Source organism: Pyxicephalus adspersus, chromosome 5 (assembly GCF_032062135.1).
Source record: "Pyxicephalus adspersus chromosome 5, UCB_Pads_2.0, whole genome shotgun sequence".
Lineage (NCBI taxonomy): Eukaryota > Metazoa > Chordata > Amphibia > Anura > Pyxicephalidae > Pyxicephalus > Pyxicephalus adspersus.
Genome location: NC_092862.1, coordinates 5255721 through 5278781, shown reverse-complemented (window position 1 = coordinate 5278781; position 23061 = coordinate 5255721). Strand labels below are relative to the sequence as shown.

At 40.3% G+C, this 23061-nt stretch overlaps 1 protein-coding gene across 1 annotated transcript in view; it reads right to left on the bottom strand.

Moving 5' to 3' along the window:
- The window catches only part of LOC140331887 (uncharacterized), a 58123-nt gene that overhangs the window by 20142 nt on the left and 14920 nt on the right, over positions 1-23061 (bottom strand). Inside the window, exons 5-17 of the mRNA XM_072413221.1 lie at positions 22744-22845; positions 21032-21133; positions 20220-20318; positions 19337-19537; positions 18660-18761; positions 17702-17800; positions 16696-16824; positions 15343-15471; positions 9496-9612; positions 8521-8619; positions 7298-7498; positions 6006-6104; positions 1201-1407 (exon numbers count right to left, since the gene is read on the bottom strand). Of these exons, the coding sequence (XP_072269322.1) occupies positions 1201-1407; positions 6006-6104; positions 7298-7498; positions 8521-8619; positions 9496-9612; positions 15343-15471; positions 16696-16824; positions 17702-17800; positions 18660-18761; positions 19337-19537; positions 20220-20318; positions 21032-21133; positions 22744-22845 (1686 nt within the window). The remainder of the gene's footprint in view (positions 1-1200; positions 1408-6005; positions 6105-7297; positions 7499-8520; positions 8620-9495; positions 9613-15342; positions 15472-16695; positions 16825-17701; positions 17801-18659; positions 18762-19336; positions 19538-20219; positions 20319-21031; positions 21134-22743; positions 22846-23061) is intronic.

Sequence of the window (23061 nt, the reverse complement as noted above, 5' to 3'; positions counted from 1 at the left end):
TCAGACGGTCCGCTAGCAGACCATGGGGTTGGGACCTCTGTGTTTGACAATTGTGCGCTTCAACAGTTTCTTGAAGGTCCTTTTCTCAGCATGACTGAGACCTTTTGTACAAATCCAGATGCATAAAGATAAAGTTTGGTGAGTTTGGTGTGGAAGAACTTGCGCCTCTTACACAGAGCCCTCACCTCAACCCTAAACCTTCAGGATGAATTGGGATGCAGCCTGTCCATTAAGGACCCATTCAGTGATCCAGTAGCAGCGAGTGAGATGAACCCTGATTTTGAGCCAGATATTCCCATTTTAATATCAGAAGCTGACCTCATAAACGTTGGCTTTTGGCAGAATGGACACAAATTTCCGGACACTGTATGAACTCTTGTGTAAAACCTTTCCAGAAAAATGGAGTAAATGTTTTAAAGAATATGGAGTGGGGGAGGTATTTATGTTAATGCCCATGGTTTTAGAATGAATGTTTAACAAGCTCCTATAGGTGAGATGGTGAGTTATCTATGAGCTTGGGGTCATACAGAATAAATCTCTGATAATGTCAACCTATCAGACCTTCTCCATCATATTAACAACTAGGCATACTGTATGTGTATCAAATAGTTAAATAACTGGCCCCCAACCTGATGCCCAGGGGGTCCCTTTAACAACTACTGTGTGGCCCTCAGAGCTTTAGCTGACAGTTGTTTGTGTTTTAGTGAATTAAACACGTTAATAAGAACCTGGGTGTTGCTGGATCACCCAGCTTCTCCCATGAAAGTCTATCTCCCCCAATCTTGAAGACCCTAAATAAAACAGATCCAATGATTCAAGTCCCAATATGTTGGAACAATTATGATCCAATAATTAAAATCTTACTTTAGGATCACAGTACGTTGAATCATAATTCATTCATATTCAATTTATTTATTGATATTCTTTGGATTTCACGTTGACATATAACTTATATTACTGGTTATATAGAACAGATCCAATATTTATAAAATTTATAAGATTTCTAACTCCAAAGCCTTATGGATAACTCAATGTTAAATTAAGCGTAAACTTTTGGACAGAACTGCCATTAGGTTTCTGTTGCTGGCTGTGCCCTTGCTGGGTAGTTGAGTCTACCTAGTCTGATTCACCTGACATTCATCCAGATCAGGGTATACAGTGTATTATGATTATATTCTGATACATGATTATAATTCGCACCTTGTTTCTCGCTGTTGTCACACCGCTATTGTTAAACTTCAGCAGCTCTTTGATGACAGCCACACTTCCCTTGGCGGCAGCAATGTGGGCGCACGTGGAGCCATCCATGTTAGCCGACGTCACCAGCTCAGGTCGGTGCTTCAGGAAGAGTTTGACGACTTCAGAGTGGTCATTTTCTGCAGCCAGGTGGAGAGCCGTCTGTCCATGCTGACATTAATACAAAAAATATCACGTGTGAATATAGTAAAAGAAAATCTGATACATTTCAGAGAATTCAAGTGAAACTTTGTTTTTGCTGAGATAAAATAACCCCAGAAAAAAAAGATAAATACACATTGTAATATATACATTAGAGCTGTATTTGTATTTTTGTCCATGCAATACTAACATTTACACAGCAGCACAGCCATGTCTGGCAAGGTAGCAAATTTGCATTTGCTTAGCTGTGGTTAGGTAAGTTTTACAGATCTCATCCCTCCTCCATTCTTGCTTGGGATGTTTGTAATTAATGAACTTCCAGATTTCTTCAAATGCATCTTGCACCATATTCACCCATTGCTTTCACTTTCACTCATTGGGCTGCTTATTTAGAAGGTGGGTTTTGGGGTGGGGAGGATGCAGGACAGGTTAAGACCTGCTTCAGGATCGAGCAATCTCGTGTGACTCCCTTTGGCTGGCACATTGCATTGAAGCGCTGGTTCTTAAAGGGCCAGTGTCTGCACATTTGCCGGCTGGGGGCAGTACTGGGGGAGTGGTACTGGTACTGCTCACTAATGCCCCTAATGATTCTCTATGGAGATGCTGGCAGGAGAAGCCCCATGTAGTCTCTCCCAAGGGGCAGGGGTTCCCTGGAACAGGGAAGCGGTAAATGCACCCCAACCTCACCGCCAGTGTGAACATTATAACAAGCCTTAGAGAGTTTTTGTAAATTTGACTGCAATTTGAATACAAAATAAAAATGTAAAACTGGCACAAAAAAACAAAAACTAAAAGGCTAGGTTTAGACCCGTCTTATTAGACATTAATTATATAGCACAGCGCTGTACAAAGTCCATTGTCATATCACTAACTGTCCTTCAAAGGAACTCACAATCTAATGTCCCTACCATAGTCATACATCATCACAGTCTAAGGTCAATTTTGGGGGGAAGCCAAATAACCTAACTGCATGTTTTCTGAATGTCAGAGGAAACCGGAGTACCCGGAGGAAACCCATGCAAACTGTCCTGGCTAAGGATTTGAACCTAGGACCTAGCACTGCAAAGACCAGAGTGCTAACCACTGAGCCACCATGCTGCCTTCCAATCAAGCAATCCCATGTGTGCTGGCACCTTGCCACCGGCACTCAAACTGCATAGCTGGTGCTTTATTTTTGACAGCATCTGCAAATTTGACAGCTGGCAGCAGTGAGCAGTACTGTACCACTTACTGTCACCCTTCATTTATTCTCCAGGGGACTGCGGTAGTATCTCCCCAGGGGCAGCAGTTTCCTGGCATGAGGAAGCAGTAACCACATTATAACCTCACCACCAAGCTAAACGTAGCACAATTCCAATATGAGGCCATTTTTGTTGTAACAGTTTCAGGAGAGGAGATTATGGAAAGCTTAGGAGCCATGTAAGTCCCATTGCATGCAATAAACCACCATGAAATGTCTACATTTGTACTGCCCCATGACTCTATTGTATTTCAGCAAAATTTTGCCAAAATGTTATTGAAACTGCATTTTGTTTATCCCTATTGGTTGCCTGGCTGTTACACATAGCTAAAAGGTCAAAATGGTTAAAACCGTGCTTCTCATGGCCTACCACAGCCCCATAAAGAATGCATTAAGGATGACAGTGAGTGGTACAGGAATGCTTACTGCTGCCAGCTGTCAAATTTGCAGATGCTGTAAAAATAAAGTACCACCACTGCGTTTTGAGCTCCTGAGCAGGGTGCAAGGTGCCAGTATCTTGAAGTCACATGGGATTGCTTGATCGCAAGGCAGCACGGTGGCCCAGATGTTGGCACTATTTTAGCACCCCATGGCATTAAAGCATAGGGTTAAGCATGACAGCCAGACTCATGACAGCCTAGCATTTACAGAATTTGAAGTTGGTAGTTTGCAGGCTCTGTGTCTACACATCTGTACAAATACTATGAGAAGAGATCAAAGAGCCATCAGTGGGATAATTCTAAGGAAGTTCTCCCCATGTTTTAGGTTAAACATCAAGGTCATAACTTGAGTGTTGGCGGCCGAGGACAATCAGAGGGAGGAAAGGGAGAAGCACGAAGGGAAGTCCTCCGCAGACGTCTGATCTCCGGCTGGGCCAACAATACAGGAAGGGATACATAGAGTGTCGGGCCGGTGGTACTTTCATGTCTGAGATGACACTTGTGCAGGAGGTGTTGGTTCTGATGTCACTCGGCACATATTATGCAGGCGATGTGCGTCACTTAGTGTAACAAACACTACGCGCACACGTGTCATTGTATACATCTGGGCTCTCGACAGACACGCAATCAGCAGAGAGGAATCTGCATTCCCAACATACTTACTACAAGGCTGAGAAAAGACAAATGCCCCATAAATTGCACATAAAGCCAAAAGCTACGTACACGTGGCAGATAATCGTCACCTGAGAAGTTCCCTGATGTCATACATCAATCAACCATGGCGAATTGATGGATGGTCAATCAGGAATGATCAATGTGCACTTCTATGGAGAGGAGCCAGCAGACCCCAGCCATTAGGAGCCTACTAGAAAAATACAGGCGAGGGTGTATACAAAAGCAGTCACCCTGTATAAAGAGAGAGCAGCAGGGAGTAGTCTGGGTTATAGGAAGTTCCTGCACAGTGAAATAGTTTCACACTAAATTACTGCACAGATCTGGAATAAACACACAAAGGACACTAGGATGTAATACACATGGCTCTTACTCAGGCCTTGCCCAAACTTACTAAAGTAGGAAATTTTGTTGTCAGCAGGACAGGAAGTGAGAGTAAATCTCCCCAATGAAGTCTCTGATATCCAACATGGGCTTATATCCTCATATCCTTTCACCATCTATCGAAAACCAAGAAAAGGTTGGCTGGACATGGTGATTCACTATTAATGAAGTTTGATGAAAGTCACATGAAATGCTTTATAAATAAGTGTTCTAGTTGCTTGGTCTTAAATACAACATTTTAGGGTTAGGATAGGAGTTAAGACTCCATAGCATGTCCTACATTTTATGAATTGGCTGCAAAATTTAAAGTAGGGAATACAAGAGCAGTATGAGCTTAGCTGGGTGTAGGGTCAGGTCATGTGACCGGTTCAATTTACAAGAACAGCTTTCCTCCCATCGTTATTTGTTGACCAGAAGACAGCTCAGGTTCCATAGCACGTCCTACATTTCATGAATGAGCTGCAAAATGTGTAATATAGATTGTAGCAAGGTATGGGCTTAGCTGAGTGTTGGGTTCAACATGTGACTTGAAAATTCCCCAATCTTCCAATCCTCCTTCATTGAATTGAAAGGACGTGGCGGGACAACTCAGGTTCCATGACATGTCCTACATTTAATGAATAATCTGCATAATGTGGAAATATTTAAAGAAACATCCACCTATATACATTTCTTTATCTTAAACAGGCCACATCCCTAACATTCATAAAAAAAGATATGCGATGAAAGACATCAATTTTAAGCAGGACTTTTCAACCCAGTACTATCAATATATTTTAAAAATAACAAAATTTTATTAATAATAAAGATTAAAAACAAACGTCATTTCAAATACATAAAACACAATAAAATCGTAGGTATATATAATGCCCTCACCTTACAGAATACCCCCAAAGGGTTTAAATTCTGAATTACTTCTCGACACGTTTCGCGGAATAAATCCGCTTCTTCAGGAGGAAGGCGAAGAGAAGTCTGATGTTTCTACTTCCAGCAGCCCTCTTATTTAAAATTGCTGCAAGGAAAGAGGTGGTTATGGCGGCAATGGTATATTCAAATCCCCTTTAGCTAATTAGTGGATATTCTCAATTTTCAATATAAATCACAGTGATCCTAAGTTTCATGTCCTTCACTCCTCAAACAGATATAAAACATTCAGCCCAACAGCACAACCATGTTCCTATACCATTGGCTTGCAAGTGAGTCAGCTGCATAATGTGGAATATAGCAGTGGGTACGGGCTTAGCCCAGTGAAAGGTCCAGACGTGTGACCTGTTATATTCAAGAACTGCTCTCCTCCGATGATGCTTTGATGAGCAGAGAGGACTTTTTAGGACTGCTTAGGTTTTATAGCATGTCCTACATGTTGTTAATGGGTTACATAATGTGCGGTATGGAATATAGCAGCGGTATGGGCTCAGCTGGGGTCCATTTATGTGATCCCTTGAATTCACTTTTAGTTGAACAGAGGGGGATTTATAGGACTGCTCAGGTTCCATAGCATGTCCCACATTTATTGAATGGGCCCCATGTTGTGAAACATGGAGTATAACAGTGGATAAGTGATAGCCACTCTCCAATTTCAATGGGCCCCTAAGAGTTGTGGAACATTGTATACCATGTCCACTTCTGAAAATCCTATCATGTGATATATCTGAGGGCAGATTCATTCTAGGGGCAACTAAGGAATAGACATTTGGGTCAAGGTGAAGCCTTTATAATGGGGACTGCAATAAACCTATATAGTGTTTTTATTGTCCTTGTTGAGACCAGAACAAGCCCTCAAGATCAGCAGATGATTCTGGCCTGAGTGGACGTTGTCCCTGGCCGGGCCTGGATCATTCTGTAATATAATGTGTTCTATTTGCCCTTACTATATCAGTAGCATTGACGTCGGCCTTCATGTTCAGCAGGCTGTTACACACGTCCAGCTGACCGTTCCGGGCGGCGAGGTGCAGAGGCGTTCTCTTGGTCTGCAGGAGGAGAAGGAGACAGCAGACGTTAAAAAGGAGATTTAGAACGCGGTGGTGGCGGTTTATTATAGAATTGTTCATATTCATAGTTACACTTTGGCTGTGTGAAGGCATTCTCATTTATAATTTGCCTCTGTATTTGTCTTGTGTAAACAGAAAGAGAAAAATGTGTAAACCACTTTATCCTCTACTTAGCAGTAACCAAGGCTCTTGTACCAGGACCAATTCTGTATCTTAAATGGGGCTTCCTACTTTATATATTTCTCTGGTCAGCTTGGTCCTAATATCAGATTCTGCCCTCCAGGTTTCCTTTGATTATCTCTGTCCTCCAGCCTCCCCTTTATTAAATCTGTGCTCCAGCTTCCTCTTCATGAAATCTACCCTTTAGCCTCCCCTTCAATAAATCTACCCTCCAGTCTCATAATTCTGTCCTCCAGCCTACCCTTTTTTAAATCTGCCCTTCAGCCTCCTCTTTATTAAATATGCCCTTTAGCCTCCCCTTTAAAAAAGTCTGCCCTTCAGCCTCCCCTTCATTAAATATGCCCTTCAGCCTCCCCTTCATTAAATATGCCCTTCAGCCTCCCCTTCATTAAATATGCCCTTCAGCCTCCCCTTCATTAAATATGCCCTCCAGTCTCCCCTTCATTAAATCTGCCCTCCAGCCTTCCCCTAAAAGTAGTACAGGCTTCTTTCCTGCATTGGAAAATCTCACTCTGATTTCCCTGCACTCTGTGAACTTTTAACAATTTTCATTAGAAGCTGCAGCAAATCAGAGCCCATCTCATTTCCAGCCTCCATAATCATCTAACCCCTCCCTCCCCAGCCTGACTCTCCCTGAACTGCCCATTTTATTCATTGGTTTTCAGTTCCACCAATCCTAGAGGCTCAGCATTTGGGAGTTACCTTGTTTTTACTACCTGCCAAGGAATGCCCACTCCTGACTCCACCACCCATTAGGTATTTTAATATTTGCATAACTCCTCCCAAAGATGGATAACTGCTTGTATCAGGGTATACTATGGTATCATATTTTGATTTAAGTTAAAAACTGAAACATCAATTTAATTTGAATACAATTTTATTAAAGTGGTCCTATTACTATGTTCAGTAAAGCTCAGCTCTACCGTCCACTTTCTAAAAAAAATGTTTTTTTGCCTGAAATGGGTTGTTCTAATTGGTTGTTCATATTTTACCAAAGACATGGCGTCGATACTGGCCAGGTGAGTTTCCACCAGTAGCTTAACAAGGTGATTGAAGCCGTTCTGACCGCACAGGTGAAGCGGCGTCAGACCCAGTTTGGTTTTGGCGTTCACGAAAGCCTTGTGCCACAGTAGGATATCCGCCATCTTGTCGTGGCCGTTCTCGCAGGCCAGGTGTAGGGCTGCCTTGCCGTGCTGCAAAGGTGAAAACATTTAATTATTTAGGAAGTGATTGCAATCTGTAAAATGTAGCCCTAGCCATTGCCATTAGCCATTCCCTCCTCTTCAAACCAAAAAAAGAATTTTGTTTTTGAGCTATTGTAACCAACATGTAAAAATGTTTTGTTCATTATATACAGTACCAGGTTTACAAGAATGCTGAACATAATTTACGCCTATAAAAACCCTTTTATTAATGTATGTGCAAAGTGTAATTGTTCCTGGAACTGAAATCTAATTTTTACAAATTTTTGAGAATTTCTCCCTAATTAGTTTATTATTCTTTAACAAAAATTTGCAGCATTTGGTTTCCGGAGTAGCTAAATCTCTATTGATGCCAGCAGTGCCAGGATGAGGAACTTTAGCATTCAAGGGAAAAAGCTCAAAGTGTGACCCACCACCCTCCACCATGTGCTCCTGACAATCTCAGCAGCATAGGTTGGAGATGAAGATAGTCAAATTTACCAAAATTATGTTTGCTGAAAATTTTGGCAAAGAGATTGAAAATTTGATTTTACTTTAGGGTTAGCATTGCAATTAATATGCAGTAGAACTTCTCAAGTAGAACCAAGGTGTGGAGTCAAAGCAAAAACTTTCCAAAATCAGTTTGAAGATGAAAATTTGTCGAATTTTCTGGGAATTCAAATTTAACAGCGAAATGGGAACGTAATTTGAGTAGGTCGAATTTCAGCGGTCAACACTAGTTGCAGCTCTCGTCTTAATGAGGTGCCCACATTTTCTTCAAGCTTGGCCGAGCCCTGATGGTGGTATCTGATGAATTCTGAATCTGATCCTATGAAAATATTGGTAAAATGTTCCCTGGTCTCCAGACCCGCCCCATGAAGCTCCTAGAAGGAAAGGTTGCATGACACTGATTGATCCCAATGGCATTTCTGGGTGGTCTTAGCTTTATTTGTTGACTGGATCTAGTCTTCAGGCCAGGATACAAAATGTGATTCATTACCATTATTTTATACAATCTCAGAATCTCATCTTACCTCATCAAAGACGTCCACCCTGGCATGATTTTGGAGCAAGATCTTCACCACACTGGTGTGACCTTTCTCTGCAGCCACCAGCAATGGAGACCATCCGTTCTGCAATGGGAAACGAGTCATCTTAGGGGACAATGTGCAACACAGGTTCCTATATCATCATATCACAGATCTTGTCTCTGCACAGTACCACTTCCCCTTTTCTGTGCCTGTTTGTAATTTTCAGTATCTGTTCCTATTCTGTATGTGTGGACTCTGTATGTGCACAGTACCTTTTTTCTAGTCCTGTACCCAGGGGTGTAGTCTTAAAAAAAGAAGAGGGGGCACGGTACTATCCATGACTTGCCCGTCCCACTACACACCTGTGTATGTGTCACTCAAAGAGGAAGAAACTTCCCCCAAAGTGACGTCATGATACCAGAACCCACCCAGGTCTGAGGCTGCGATGGAAGAGTAGGCGGGTTGTGTTTAGAGAGACAACTCGCCCACCGCCCTGGGCCTGCAATTCCATAAATTCCATATGGGAGACGTAGTCGGCGGCTCTGGCCGGTGCGGTTCCCCAGCAAGGTCCTTCTCCTAACCCCATGGGGCGCGGACCAGCAAGAGCAGAGGACCACCAATGAATTCTTTGTAAAATAAGAGTGGGCACGCGTGCCCATTCCCGAAAACAGTAAGGGCACAGCTTTCCCACCCATGCCTGCCCCACTACACCCCTGCTTGTACCCCAGGTGTATTTCCCAGTATCTGTTCTTATTCTGTATGTTTGGACTCTGCACAGTACCACTTCCCTTGTCCTGTACCCTGGATGTAATTTTTGGTATCTTTTCCTATTCTGTATATTTGTACTCTTTACAGTACCACTTTTCTTGTCCTGTACCCCAGAAGTAATTCTCGGTATCTGTTCTTATTCTGTATGTTTGGACTTTGCACAGTACCACTTCTCTTGTCCTGTGGTCTGTATGTAATACAGTTTCTCACCTTGGCCTGCTTGTTCATGGTCTGCTGAATGCGGCTGGCTCCAATATGGCTAATCATCTCTGATAGCACTTCCTTGTTCCCTGTCCTGGCGCAGTAATGCAGTGGAGTCTCACCTGACTAATTTGAAAGGGCAGAACATGTAATTAGTACATCAGTGCATAATGTAATACAGTGGGGGGCAGGTTGGTGTATAGCACATATGTTTCCCCGAACTTTCTCATATACACTTGGTGCAGATCTGTTTTGGAGAAAATAAAGTTTTGATTCTTTTAAAATCCTAATAGGTCTTATTCTGGGTCATGCAGTCTGGAGATTTTGTAGAGCTTTGGGTTGGGTGAACTCTCCAATCCTAGGTCATATAATACCTGGTATCCAGACCTTATGATAGGTCTCAGTAGTCTGCAAAGCTTTATATACAAGAGCTGAGTGATATTTAGGGTTCTCATTATCAACCACCGTGAGATCCTTCTGCTGGGTGAAAACGTCAACTAATAACCGATCACTAAAAAGGTACATGTGCTGCTTGTGTTGGCAAATCCAATAGGGAGCAGATTGCTGGTCAAGAACCAAACATTACAACTCCTGGAAATAGGGAAGATGAACACTGTTTAGGTCAAAGGATGAAGGCAAATGACATCGTCCTGCTAAGTCCACATTCAGTGTACCATGAAAATTATTATCAGGAATGATTGGTTCAACAGACAACAGTTTTTTTTTTCACAAAATAATCCTTTGTATAGTTAAGTATTAGATTTTACAAAAAAAGGTTAAAGATAATGAAGGACAGATAGACTTGGTTCTGAAATAAGGACAGTCCCTCCAAATCAGGGGCAGCTGGGAGGTATGAAGAGGGTCAATCTTTCCAAATTAAGGACAACTGGGAGGTATGAAGAGGGTCAGTCCCTCTAAATCAGAGACACACATTGCTGTGTAGTGTGACAAAGCTTTATAAATCTTGAACTGGGTGAACAGAAATATAAATCCTTTGATAAATTTACCAGCTATTCTATTGGTATTTTATATTTATATCAGCTTTAAATTTATGTCCATGTACCTGGAAGGCTAGAACCCTCAGCAACTTTTTATTATACCCACTGAGGGTTTTCCCTCACTTCCTGTTTGTTTAATAATGTTGTCACCAAAACAGGAAGTGAAGGGAAACAGAACCCCATCCAGCAACAAAAGCAGCTATGCCTAAAATAAGTTGGGATGTATTAGCTTCCATGCCTTTACTTGACAGGTTGTCTTTAAACAAGTGCATCTAGCAGGGTTGGCTGGTACCTGTAGTTCACCAAAGAGTTCCATGTTAACAACCTTGCCTTTCACAGGCTAATCTGTCATCACAACGTTTGGAGGTTAGGTTTAGCAGTATATCAGCGCCAGGAATTGAAAAGTTTTGGTACGTTGTGAAAATATTGTGACACGGATTGGTAAGAGAACACGAATGCTTTGATAAAGATTCATTTTTCTTTAGCAGATTTCTCCATTAAATCCAGATGTCTCGCATAAATCTCCAGCAGTAAAACCTAAAAAACTGGCAGGTGATCGGGCAGACGTGTTGAAAATAATACTGCCAGGCGGCCATTTGCCCAGAGGGTGAAGCGTCTTATCACAACTTATATATCCAGAGGATTCTGGGAAATTGTGATTTGTGTTTTCCTATCCTGGAACATCTGGTCGACAGTAAATAGATTTTCAGCTTATAAGGGAATCTTCAGTCAGAGCATAACGAGCAAAAATAAATAATAAAGTTAAGTAAAGTAATAGGAAAGTAAATGAAAAATTACTATGAGTGAGCCAAATTGGCAGCTTTTGGCTTTGCCAAATTTTGGCAAAATTTGCAATAGGTTATCAAATTTTTTTATATCAATAGATGTTATTAAATTTATGAGCTGGTGTGTTAACAAGTTATAGTAAATATTGATTTTTAATTTTATTCTAGAAAATACCTGTTGAACCTTCCAGTTTTCCTCACTTTATAATTTATTCTGAGCAGGCCAAGCTTGGAAGCTGATCTATGCTGGTGTGTTCAGTTTGTATCTCTTGGCTGGCTGCTTGAAGCTATGGGATGAGCTGATGCACAGTGCACCCCGAATCCTAGTAATTAGCTTGGCTGCCATCCAAGCAAGGGCCACATTTTCAAGAACCCAACAGCTCCTAGCCAAAAGGGATTAGCAGAGAAGTAGCAGACCTGTGGGAAGGAATAGGGGCAATATACATACAGATTATGGAAATGCTTGCCCACTGTATCTGTAGTCATTAGCTTGCTTGCTTTCAGTTCTTGGGTTTTCTACATTTTAATAGAGAAATACCACCACATATATGAGGGGAGGCAAAGGATGCTGTATTGTCATAGGACTATGGAATATAATACCATTAAAAGTATCATCTATATACTCAAGTATAAACCAATATTTTTCTACTTAAAATGCAATTGGAAAAAGAATCTTGGTTTATACTCATGTAATACCCAGTGGCAAGTCCTGGAATTACATTTGTCTTAAGTTTGACAGGTCAGATCTGGCAAACACAAGCTGTTTGTAACACTAGGAGGACAAAGCTACTGGTGGCCAACAGCCATGCACAAAAGATCACTGAAGAACAAATGACAAATTATAACCATCTCAAAAAACTACAAAAAAACTTTAGTCTGTAAAAAATATATAGAGACTATGCACAATTAATTTCAATTTCCTTGCCTTTTTAAATATATGTTTCAAAAATAACACACCATCAATGTTTTCACATTGTGAGGATGTAGAAGGCCTGATCAAAACCAGGAGAGTCAAAAAGAAAAGGAGAGCACTGGATTCCAAGGAAGTGAGTAATAAGTTAAGCAAAATTGTTTTTCAAAATTCCGGAAGATAAAAATAGAATGGAAGCCCATGGCACTGTACAGTACAAGTCAACACCTAAAGCTGCACCACATAGAGGACACAGTGAGTTATCAAAGCTCTCCAAGATTGGGGAAGATAGACTATGATAGGAAAACCTGGGAGATCCAGCAAATCTGGATTTAATTTCCTAAAAATGATTTGCTAATAATTGGCAATTATTGGACCACATCAATTACAGGTTTGCTGGATAACCCAGGTTCTCCCATGATAGTATATCTTCACTAGTCTTGGAGAGCTTTAATTATTCAGAACGTGAGTTGCTAAAAGGGTCATGTGATCCTTATAATCCATTGGCAGTTCACTCATAATGGCGGCCTTATCGCATAACATATAGGCGTTAATCCGCTGGCCTCAACCCGTCATGGCTTCCTGAAGCTCCCACCATGTTGAGTCTCCCATTAGCTAGTTATTTGATAGCTTCTTGTGGTTCTGTAAGGCAGAAAATCCTGAACTTCGCCCTCTGAGTGTTTAAAGTTTATACACACAGCTTTTATAAACGGACACTGACTGTCCTGCGGCGGTTTGGAACAGCTCTGGCTTTTATGTGTGAGCTCTGTGTGAGGGGAGAGGGGCGATTCCGGAGCCAAGCGTTTACAAAATGGAGAATTGAGTATAAACACGGAGAAGTGACAGACTTGGTCTATGGCATGAGATGTTCCCTCTCCACAAGAGAGAGGGCCCGGAGGATGGCGGCCCCAGGACCCGGTTGGCAGCCACAAATCACTAATGAGTCAACAGGACGCTAAAGTTTTCTAAACCCCCCACATAAATATTATCACAATGTTCAACATTCGCTTGAATTTTTTGCTGCTTGGAAAAGTCAGCAGAAGCCTCATCTGGAGACCAAGAGCCAACTGCGTCTGGATTAACTACAGCCTTTGTTGCCTATAGCAATCACCCTCTCCTCTTCAGGTTTCCATTAAGGTGTGATAAAGCAGTTTGGCTCCTATGGGTGACAAAAATTGTTCTTTCAACACTTTTAATGCATTGGATCCAATAGTAAAAATATCTGTGACTGATTCACATTTCAATTAGTTACAAAGATTCAATATTTAAGAACTGACCAACTGTGGTGTGTGCCAGCACGATCGTTTGATTTTTGATTGACAGTCCAAATTTATATTGATAAGATTGGTTGCATTAATGATCAAACTAAATTTGATGTTTTATGATTCTTTTCCCCATGGAAACTCCATTTCAGATGTAATCTCTCTGTAAGACATAAATTCCCCCTTTTTCAATATCAAAATCCAACGCTAACATATTAGCCCTGAAGAAGCCGATAGGCGAAACGCGTCATTCAGAGACATTACGCTTGTTGCAAATTGTCTGTAATATAGGGTGTTTGCTGTATAGATTATATTCATATATCCCATGTGTGTTCAATAGGCATGACCCAATATCTCATGCAAAAGTGTACTCACTATTGTTTATGTACACATATTGTTAAAAGGAACTATGGTTTTCAATAGAATTTGCCAAATTTAAAACCCCAGCTTTCCTTTGTCTTTCTGTACCTCTTTCCAATCATTATTCTATTAGAATTAGGTGGGGTCGGCATTATTACATTTTCCCTGGGGTCTCTTTGATTGTCCTTATAAATCTGATTTATTTATGGCTAGTTAATTGAGAAGAAGACGTTCAAAGTCCAGCATGGGTGGTTCCCTCTAAAAATAAAATGTAAGTTGGAGTGTTGTCACCCAAGGATAGAAAGTGGTTTATCTCCATGGTCACTGGGTAAAGCAAAAAAAAAAAATAAACTAATGCAGCTACCTTATCTAAACTTTAAATTTAATACAATGACAAGAGAAACCAATTGAAATGTATCTTGCACGCATGGGAACTTTTCTATGTTTACAAGTCTGAGATTCTGTGGAAGGAGGAGGGGGAAGTTGGCAGTGCCATTGTGGTAAACCAGGAGTTTGGCCATTGTTTGGGGGCATAGTTGGCAGGTAGGATAAATAAACTCCATATATAGGTTCTTTTGCCATCGTGGTGGCCTAAATTTGACCAATATTTTCATTTCGATGTGTGGAACCTATAGCAATCCTAAAGTATATTCATTTAATGACTGCTGTGCTAAATAATTGGCAATTAGGTAGAGGAATAAGCCTTAGTTTTTATATGGATTAAGTAGGGCACTAAATAGCTGAATTGACATGAAACAAATTTATAAATAGGGCCCTAAAAAAATGTTTTCTGACTATACTTTTATTTACAGATACTCTACATGCTTTTCTAAAAAAGAATCACATGGGACACAGATCCTCTTTGGGTGACAATCCCACATTCAGAGGCTTTGCAAATTAACTGCAAATGAAAACAAAATTATCCAGTTTTGTAAAACTTTTACCATTTTGGAAAATACATTTTTTGCTGCAAAAGTAGTTTTGCCAAACTTGCCAGGGGTTTTGTAGCTTCTCAAGCTCTTTTTTCAGTTTCTAACAAGTGTCAAGAATATATTTCAGTACATGGTCCTTTTTATTTTTTCACCATAGAAGAATTCAAAGTTCTCATTAAAAAAGAACAAGTGTGAAAGTTGTGTAAGCAAACATGTTCTATTGTTATATTCCAATCTCTTGGTGTCAGGAAGTCTGAAAAATGTGCTAGACCTACACAAGATGATTTCCACTACCTAATTTTCTAATAATAATCTTATTACGATTTGGGTATAACAGTAATGTACTCTGTACCTCCCCAGACGCCGATTCCGATTGAAAAGATTAAGGTGGCAAGTGTGAAAGTTGTGCAAGCACCATGTATTCACTATAAAAGAATTCAAGGTAAAGTTCTCCATGAAAAAGAACAAGTGTGAAAGTTGTGTCAGCAACATGTTCTATTCATATAATCCAATCCCTTGGTGTCAGGAAGTCTGAAATTGGTACACATAAGGGGGTATAATAAAGAACATAACCTGTCTTGTTAATTAGTATATGGTGTATGACCTTACCATTGTTGTTGTATATGAAATATCAGCACCATGTTCCAGAAGCAGTCTGACAATTTTCACATCTTCTTCCTCAAAGTGAATGGAGTCCTTTGCGAGTGCAGCAGCGAGATGCAGTGGGGTCTCTCCATCCTGAAAGAATATATTAGCCAGTGGACTTTTGGTTTTAATGTACATGAATTCATAAGATATTACAAAAAAAAAAGGGTAGAGGGGTGTAAAAAAATCTACATGAGCAGAAACACTTATAATGAATGAATGAATAACCTGCAAAACAATCTGAAATTGCTACAATGTTTCCAACATTACTTAAAGACCACCATGTAATAGGAACGTGCCACAACACTTCAGTAAAGTGGAGACTAAAGGAGGCTTTTTTAAATCACATTTTGTGAAGACATGGTCCACTATTGTCCCCATATAGAAACCAGTCCTGAGAATTGCCACATGGTCATTGCTGGAGTGCAAATAGCCAGTAAGAGGTTGGTTGCGATCAGTAGCATTGACATGGAACAAAGGATGAATATAAGTAAAAACAGGTATTATAAAATGGCCTTTTTCTTATTGTACTGTTTGCTTAAGGGAACCAAAGTTGTTTATTTAGGATTTGGTGGTTGTTAGGAAACCTGTAGCTCTCTATGTCGCCTCCTGGTGGCATTGTGGTTTAGCATGCCTTGAATGTGCTTCCATGGGCAACCAGCAGGTGGCTTGCTGCAGAGTCACCTCCTGGTTTAGCAACACCTGGGGCCTGTTATAAGTTACCCCTATATATTACTGTTAGCAAACCTGCAGCTCCCTATGTTGCCTGCTGGTGGCACTGTGGTTTAGCATGCATTTCATGTGCTTCCACTGACAATCAGCAGGTGACTCTGCAGCAAGCCACCTGCTGGTTGCCAGTGGAAGCATATGCAAAGCATACCAAACAACAGTGCCACCAGCAGGTGACATAGGGAGGTACAGGTTTCCTGACAGGGGTTATCACCATTGAGGAAAGTTTGTGTGTTTTCTTTAGAACACACATTTTGCAGGTGTGAGATTGGAGTTCAACAGATTTGATCACATCACAAGCAGACATATGGGGTTAATATTGTAATTGCTCCATCTTCCCCCTCCAAACTTGTCCCTCACTGACACCTGGATTGCAGGAGGAGACTGGGCAGTCCATTTCTGACTTTAGTATGTGTACAGCACCTCCACATAGCATTCCATGCACGTATTGCAGATTAGAATTAATGTTTAATGAGCCTCAATCTTTTGGCTAATACATTTTTATGGATTCAGATATACAACTCACTATTTTTAATAGTTGGGTGGGATTTTTCATCAATCAGGATGATTATACAAACTATACCGCACCTGGTTGGGTTGGTTCAAGCAGCACAAGGCATCATCCTCACTTTTTTCATTGGACAGATAGCTGAGAATTCGTTCGGCAATTGGCAGGTGGCAGTGACGGATGGCAGTGTGAAGAGCATTCTCCTGTGCCTACAATAGAAGAAGTACAGGATAAAACAGACACAACTATTCTGAGACTTTTATCACACCTAATAATTAATATTTTGTTTCCAATTTCTGGCATAGGTACAGACCATCATGTCCAGCAATAAATTTGATATGTACCCAATATTGGGAACTGGTTCCTGCTGTGTTTGTAGAGTATAGGCTGGGTTTCCTGGATCAGCTACCATAATAATAAAAAAAAATGATGATAATAATAATATTTATAGTTTTGGTATTTGTACATTCTCATTTTAGTGACTTTTTTGGTACTTAGGTGCTACGGTCATTCTTAGTTAAGAGAAGGTAGACTTTTAAAACATAGCTGGCCTGGAATTCATAAATCAGGCTCCTCCAGGTCCCTTTTCAATCATAAGGTTAGTTTATTTTTGAAGATCATTAAAACATATTCACTTTTTAATTATCAGCCACACAGCTTTCCGGTATATACCGTGTTTTCCCGAAAATAAGACACTGTCTTATATTTTTTTTGGCTCCCAAAAACACACTAGGTCTTATTTTCGAGGTAGGTCTTAAAAATAAAAAAAAAAGAGTTGGCATGTTCCCCATGATGTGTATGTATACATTTTTCATCTATCAGTTCGGCTGACATTCAGCCATTTTTTGGTTTGGATGCTTTTTTTAAAAATTAGAGAATAGGTTGCAGTGTAAGACTTTGTTTTATTATGAATTTAGGAGAGCACTTAATGGGCAATTTATTGCAACAAAATGAAAAGAAATTTGAGTTTTTTGGAGATTCTATTACAAAAATATGGGAAAGCATTTAGAATAAAACAGAAGCACCTATGTGTTATAACCTGCACCACAGCACCAATCAAATATTCTTAAGTAAAATTTAGTGAACCTTGGACTGCCAGGTGACTTCTCCTCCCTCATCGATCAGGGCGCTGATCATCTTAATGTTCCCATACTGAGCTGCCACATGCATGGCTGTCTCCCCATTCTGCCAACAAGAGAAATAAAAAAAAGATGGCTGAGGTTATAGAACACATCTTTTCTCTTTCCTTCTATAGAAATGTATTCAGCTTTACTATCATGCTAAATGTATTTCATGTCATTGCCATAGCCATATGGCGAAGCCCAGACCTACAGGTTTCTCAGCCATTGGGCATTGCATAGGGCAAGAGCTGCAGAATACCCCTTGAGTGCTTCTGCTCTTTCATGTGTCCCCATTGCAGTCATCATTCAATGTCAAATCCAGTGGTTGAGTGCCCTTTACGTAGGTCTGGACTTAGCCATATGGATGCATCCTTATGACTTCTAGAAGGATTTGGCAGTAATGGTGGTGGGGCATATGGTTAGACAATAGATGTGCCAACCAAGAATTTTTGTGCAATTTTCAGCTTGAGCTATTGACCTCACTTCTTCCACTGGAGTAAGATCTGCAACCTCACAACAAAGCAGGTAGTTGTATCGTGGTGCTTGGGAGAAGTTAGCTGCATAGTTTTTGAAGCCAAATCTAAAAGGGGCCTTGCCGTCTATTTTCTGTAGCCACTCCTTCCTGTCCCCTGCCAACAAGTAATAGAAAAGGACTCTAGCACCTTGTGTAGAACAAGTGGTCTCTCATGCTGTGTTGAGGTCTCTATGCTATATGTTGTTTGGAGAGTTCTTGCTCTGATTCTTCGGGAAATGTGTTGAACCTCTGTAGAGAGACCACTGCTTCCACACAAGGGTCCTTCTTTGCAGCACACAGGTCAGGAACTGTTATGAGAATCTGAAAAGCACATGTGTATTAGCATGTGTTGCCTTTATCTATTCTATGGATACCTCATCCAGGGGACAGAGTCATTTGCTGTACTCACGGCTCGTTCCATGTTGACGTCGGCTCCGCTTTTTAGCAGAATTTCAGCCACTTTTTCTCCATCTTTAATTCGTGCAGCGATATGGAGAGGTGTCTCTTGCAGCTAAGGCATAATCAGAAGATAAAACAATGATTTTTTTTTTAATTTGCTCAAATCTACATAATATCATATTGGGTCTATTATTTGCATATCATGTCATGCTGATTCTTTGGCTTTATTACTTATGAGATGGAAAAACATGGCCAATTCAGAACTCGACTTGCTACATATGTACTGAGACCAGCATGACAGCCAGACATCTAGCATTTTCAGAAAAAGTCAGCAATGTCTATGTATTTCCTCAACATTTCTTTGAAGCACCCTAAGTTGTCCCAGGATAGTCTTTCTTCTCCAGAAATAGAAAGCTTTAATAATTGAGGCCCAATCATAAGGCTGCAAGAAGTAACTCATTGCTATATATTAAAGTGTCAGATGTAAAGTCCCTGCAAGTGTTACAACACAATATGCAGCTTTTCTGCCATCTAGTGGTTAGGTGGTGAAAAAATAGCAAGGTCCATTTACCATGCATTGTCAGTTTATTGAAGGTTAGTGATATTTAATACTCAGCAACTGATATTTAATACACAGATAGTACTTTTATGAATTAATAAAACAGAGGCTGATGTAAGGATATTTACCGTTCCCCCTTTCGGCTGTACTTGTGCCCCAAATCCGAGCAGGGTTTGCACTACATTTGGCTTGCACGCTTCCGTGGCGATGTGCAGAGCAGTATAATTCTCTTTGGTCCTTGCATCCACATGTGCACCCTTCTGGAGCAGTGCCTTAACCACAGCTGTGTGACCTCTCCTGGCAGCAGCATGAAGGCAAACTGCGCCAGCCTATACATAGGATGGTAAATTATTACTTATCAGGTATAATAAACACATATATAGCACTATCATATTCCACAGCAAGAGGGCGCTGAATCAGCTTCATCAGTATCTGCCTCCAATTTGCTTAGAATTCAATGTCCTAAAATCATAAGTTTAATGTTACCTTCCTGCCAGTTCAGTTTGGTATTTCCTTGATGCCAAACTGACCTGGGAGGAAGGTCCCAATATGGAGTATTTTAATATACAGGGAAAGGCGTTACTGACAGTAAGCTACATAGTAGTCTCTCTGAACATCTCCTGCATCACATCTGTGGTCTCTGAACATCTCCTGCATCACATCTGTCTTCCCTGAACATCCTCTGCATCACTTCTGTGGTCCCTAAACATCTCCTGCATCACATCTGTGGTCTCTGACCATCTCCTGCAGCACTTACACAGTCTCTAACCACCTATAGCAGCATGTCTACAGTCTCCTGTTATTTTAGACTTAAAATTGTCTTTAGAATCCCATTTGATGAAATTTATATGAGCACTATGCTACTATGATACTATACATCTATGCTGACCTTAGGGGTTTCTTAGTATCCCTAATTTTAAATACAATGACCACATGTGTTCTAGGTTTTCCATTGATTTTCTTTAAACTAAATCCATCTTTAAAAACAGATCTAATCTGATGTGATCTCACCTTGTTTGGCATATGTAGTAGGACCCCCTTCTTTAGGAAAGCCAACGCCGTTTCTGGGTGCCCGCACTGAGAAGCAATGTGCATCAGAGTGTCTCCATCCTGACATCAAAAATATCACCAATATTATTATATGACAGCACCTACATTTCACTCATGGCAGGTCTGCTTTAAAGCCAAAACATTGGCAAGTGCCATAAGCCACCTTCCAGCTTTGCAGTTAAACATGGCTAGTATAAGTATCTGAATATGTGTTTATATGACTGCATGGTAAGATTCTGCTCAGCAGTAGTATTTTACACTGTTCAAACGCTAACTGGACTTGTATATACCATATATACTCAAATATAAACCAATCAAAATATTAACAAAGGTACCTAGTTTTACCTGAAAAAACAGGGAAACTGCTTTGACTTAAACGTAGGCCACAAAATGCAGCCATCACTGCTAACACTAAAAATGGTAATTAATAGAAATGCCAATAAAACAAATGTAAATAAATACATCCATGGTTTTTATTATCAAAACATGTATTAAAAAGAGAAAAAATAGAGAGAAAAAGTAAATCACATGGACCACACTTATCTTGTGTAATGTTTTCCCCTTTTTTCCCCTAATCCTGCTTTTTCAAACCAAGTGCAGTTCCCGGACATGCCACTAGGTTTCATCCGAGTATAAACAGAGATTATTTTTCTAATGGCATTTTCAAATTTAGCTCATTAACCAACATTAGGCAGCACATTAAGATTAATAAAAAATAATTTGTTGATGAACAGAAAAAAAAACGTGTTGATAAAAAAAAAATATCTACTTGCCTTGGTGCGTGCCAAAACATTAGAATGAAACTTGTCGGTCAGATTCTCTACTATAGCAGTGTTCCCTCTCTCCGCCGCAATGTGCAGTGCTGACCTTTCCAACTGCAGAAAGAAAATGATCAGTGGACATCTTAACAGTTTCCATCGCCAGCCCAAAGTGTACTTGGGATAGGAAACATTAGAGTGCAAGCTTCTAGGTATCAGTGGCGGGTATTTGTTCATTTATGTACTGTGTAAAGTATTGCAGAATTCCATACTAAGCCTATAACTAAATTACAAGTGTAAATTTAGTTAAAGAGGACTAGCTCCATAGATTGCAGGATAAAGATGACCATACCAGCCGACAAAGCAGAATATGAACTTAAATCTAAGATCTGCCTATTACATAATCCAACCCCAACATCTAAAAATGCTCGAATACACCTGTAGAAAATAAGTGAAGTTGTTCTTCAATATAATATAACATCTTGTTTTTGTGTAAATTTTGAAAGTGTTAAAAATGCATTTGCTATATATTGTAAGTGTAGAAGACCACTGTTTTAACATGTAATATTACATTTGTCCACTAGGTGGAGATATGATCACATAAACCAGGGGTGTCAAACTCAAATACACAGAGGGCCAAAATTAAAAACTTAAGACAAAGTTGCGGGCCAACCTTAAAATTTATTGAAAAAATTGAAGACATTTTCTCCTTCTCGATAGGAATAAACCCTTTTCATATGGAAACAAAGACATTTTGCTTCACATTCAATCTGGAATAAGCTTAAAATAAAGAAAGAGGCATAAAAAATGTGTTTTTAATTTTATTTAGGAAAAAATCTTTTGCTTATTTCTCTATTTGTAGCCTTGCGAGTTAAATTTCAATGGAAACCTTTTTGCACAGGCTAACAAAAATAAGAATATTCATCTATGAAAATCCAACCATTCAAGCCCATGCCTTGGAGTAGCAAGGAAAAGTACAGCTGAGGGGGAGTGCTGGAAATGCCGGACACGTCCAATGCGGAGCTAAATCTTTTGAGTGGCCTGCCACTGAAACTTCCTCTTTATTAAATTAGCATTGCTACTAAAATTCCTGGACTTTCTTGCATCTAAAAAACAGTCCATTGCGGAGCCACACATAGGCAGAGAGTCCGCTGGTCTATTATTAATAATAATAAACAGGATTTATATAGCGCCAACATATTACGCAGTGCTGTACATTAAATAGGGGTTGCAAATGACAGACAGATACAAACAGTGACACAGGAGGGGAGGACCCTAACCCGAAGAGCTTACAATCTAATAGGTGGGGGAATTTACACACAATAGGAGGGGGATAGGTCTATAGACGGGAGTGATGCTGGGAATTGTAGTAGCGGTGTTATTTCAATGCAGCGGCGGTCCAGCTGCAGTTCATATTTAGGATTCCTTTGGGGGCCAAAAAAAACGATGTTGGGGGCCAAATTTGACACCCTTGACATAAACCATTATGCCTGTGCTGAAACTGCAACCAGACAGGTTATTAAGAGTTAGGCTAAATGGGATCAAAACTCCTCCAGTGAACCAGAATGGAATCTAAAGGTATTTTCATCCTTTATTATTTCTCTTTCTCCATCTATTTCTCTTTTTGGGATTGCAGGAGCCATACACAGTTACTGGAGCAGTTTAGGGTAAAGGAAAAGGGTAATGATGGGATTGCAGGGAGGGTTAGTGTTAGGGGTTGAGATTACCTTGTCTGTGATGTTTGGGTTGGCTTTACACTGGTGAAGAAACTTCAGCATAACTTCATCGCCTTCCCAGGCTGCAATATGTAGCGGAGTCTGTCCTTCATCCTGCAGAACAAATCATACAACATATACCATGGCCGGAGTCTGCAAACAATGTCGGATATATTGAATACCCCAATGACTCAGCCAGTAAGTTTTATTAAAGGGAGAGTTGAGTTTTTGGAAAGTTCTGGAGAATTACAATCTTTTTGGAAAATGATTGGCAAGATCTCTGCAATGAACATCCTTGCTCATGTCCCTTGGTCTCTATTCTTGCTGTGT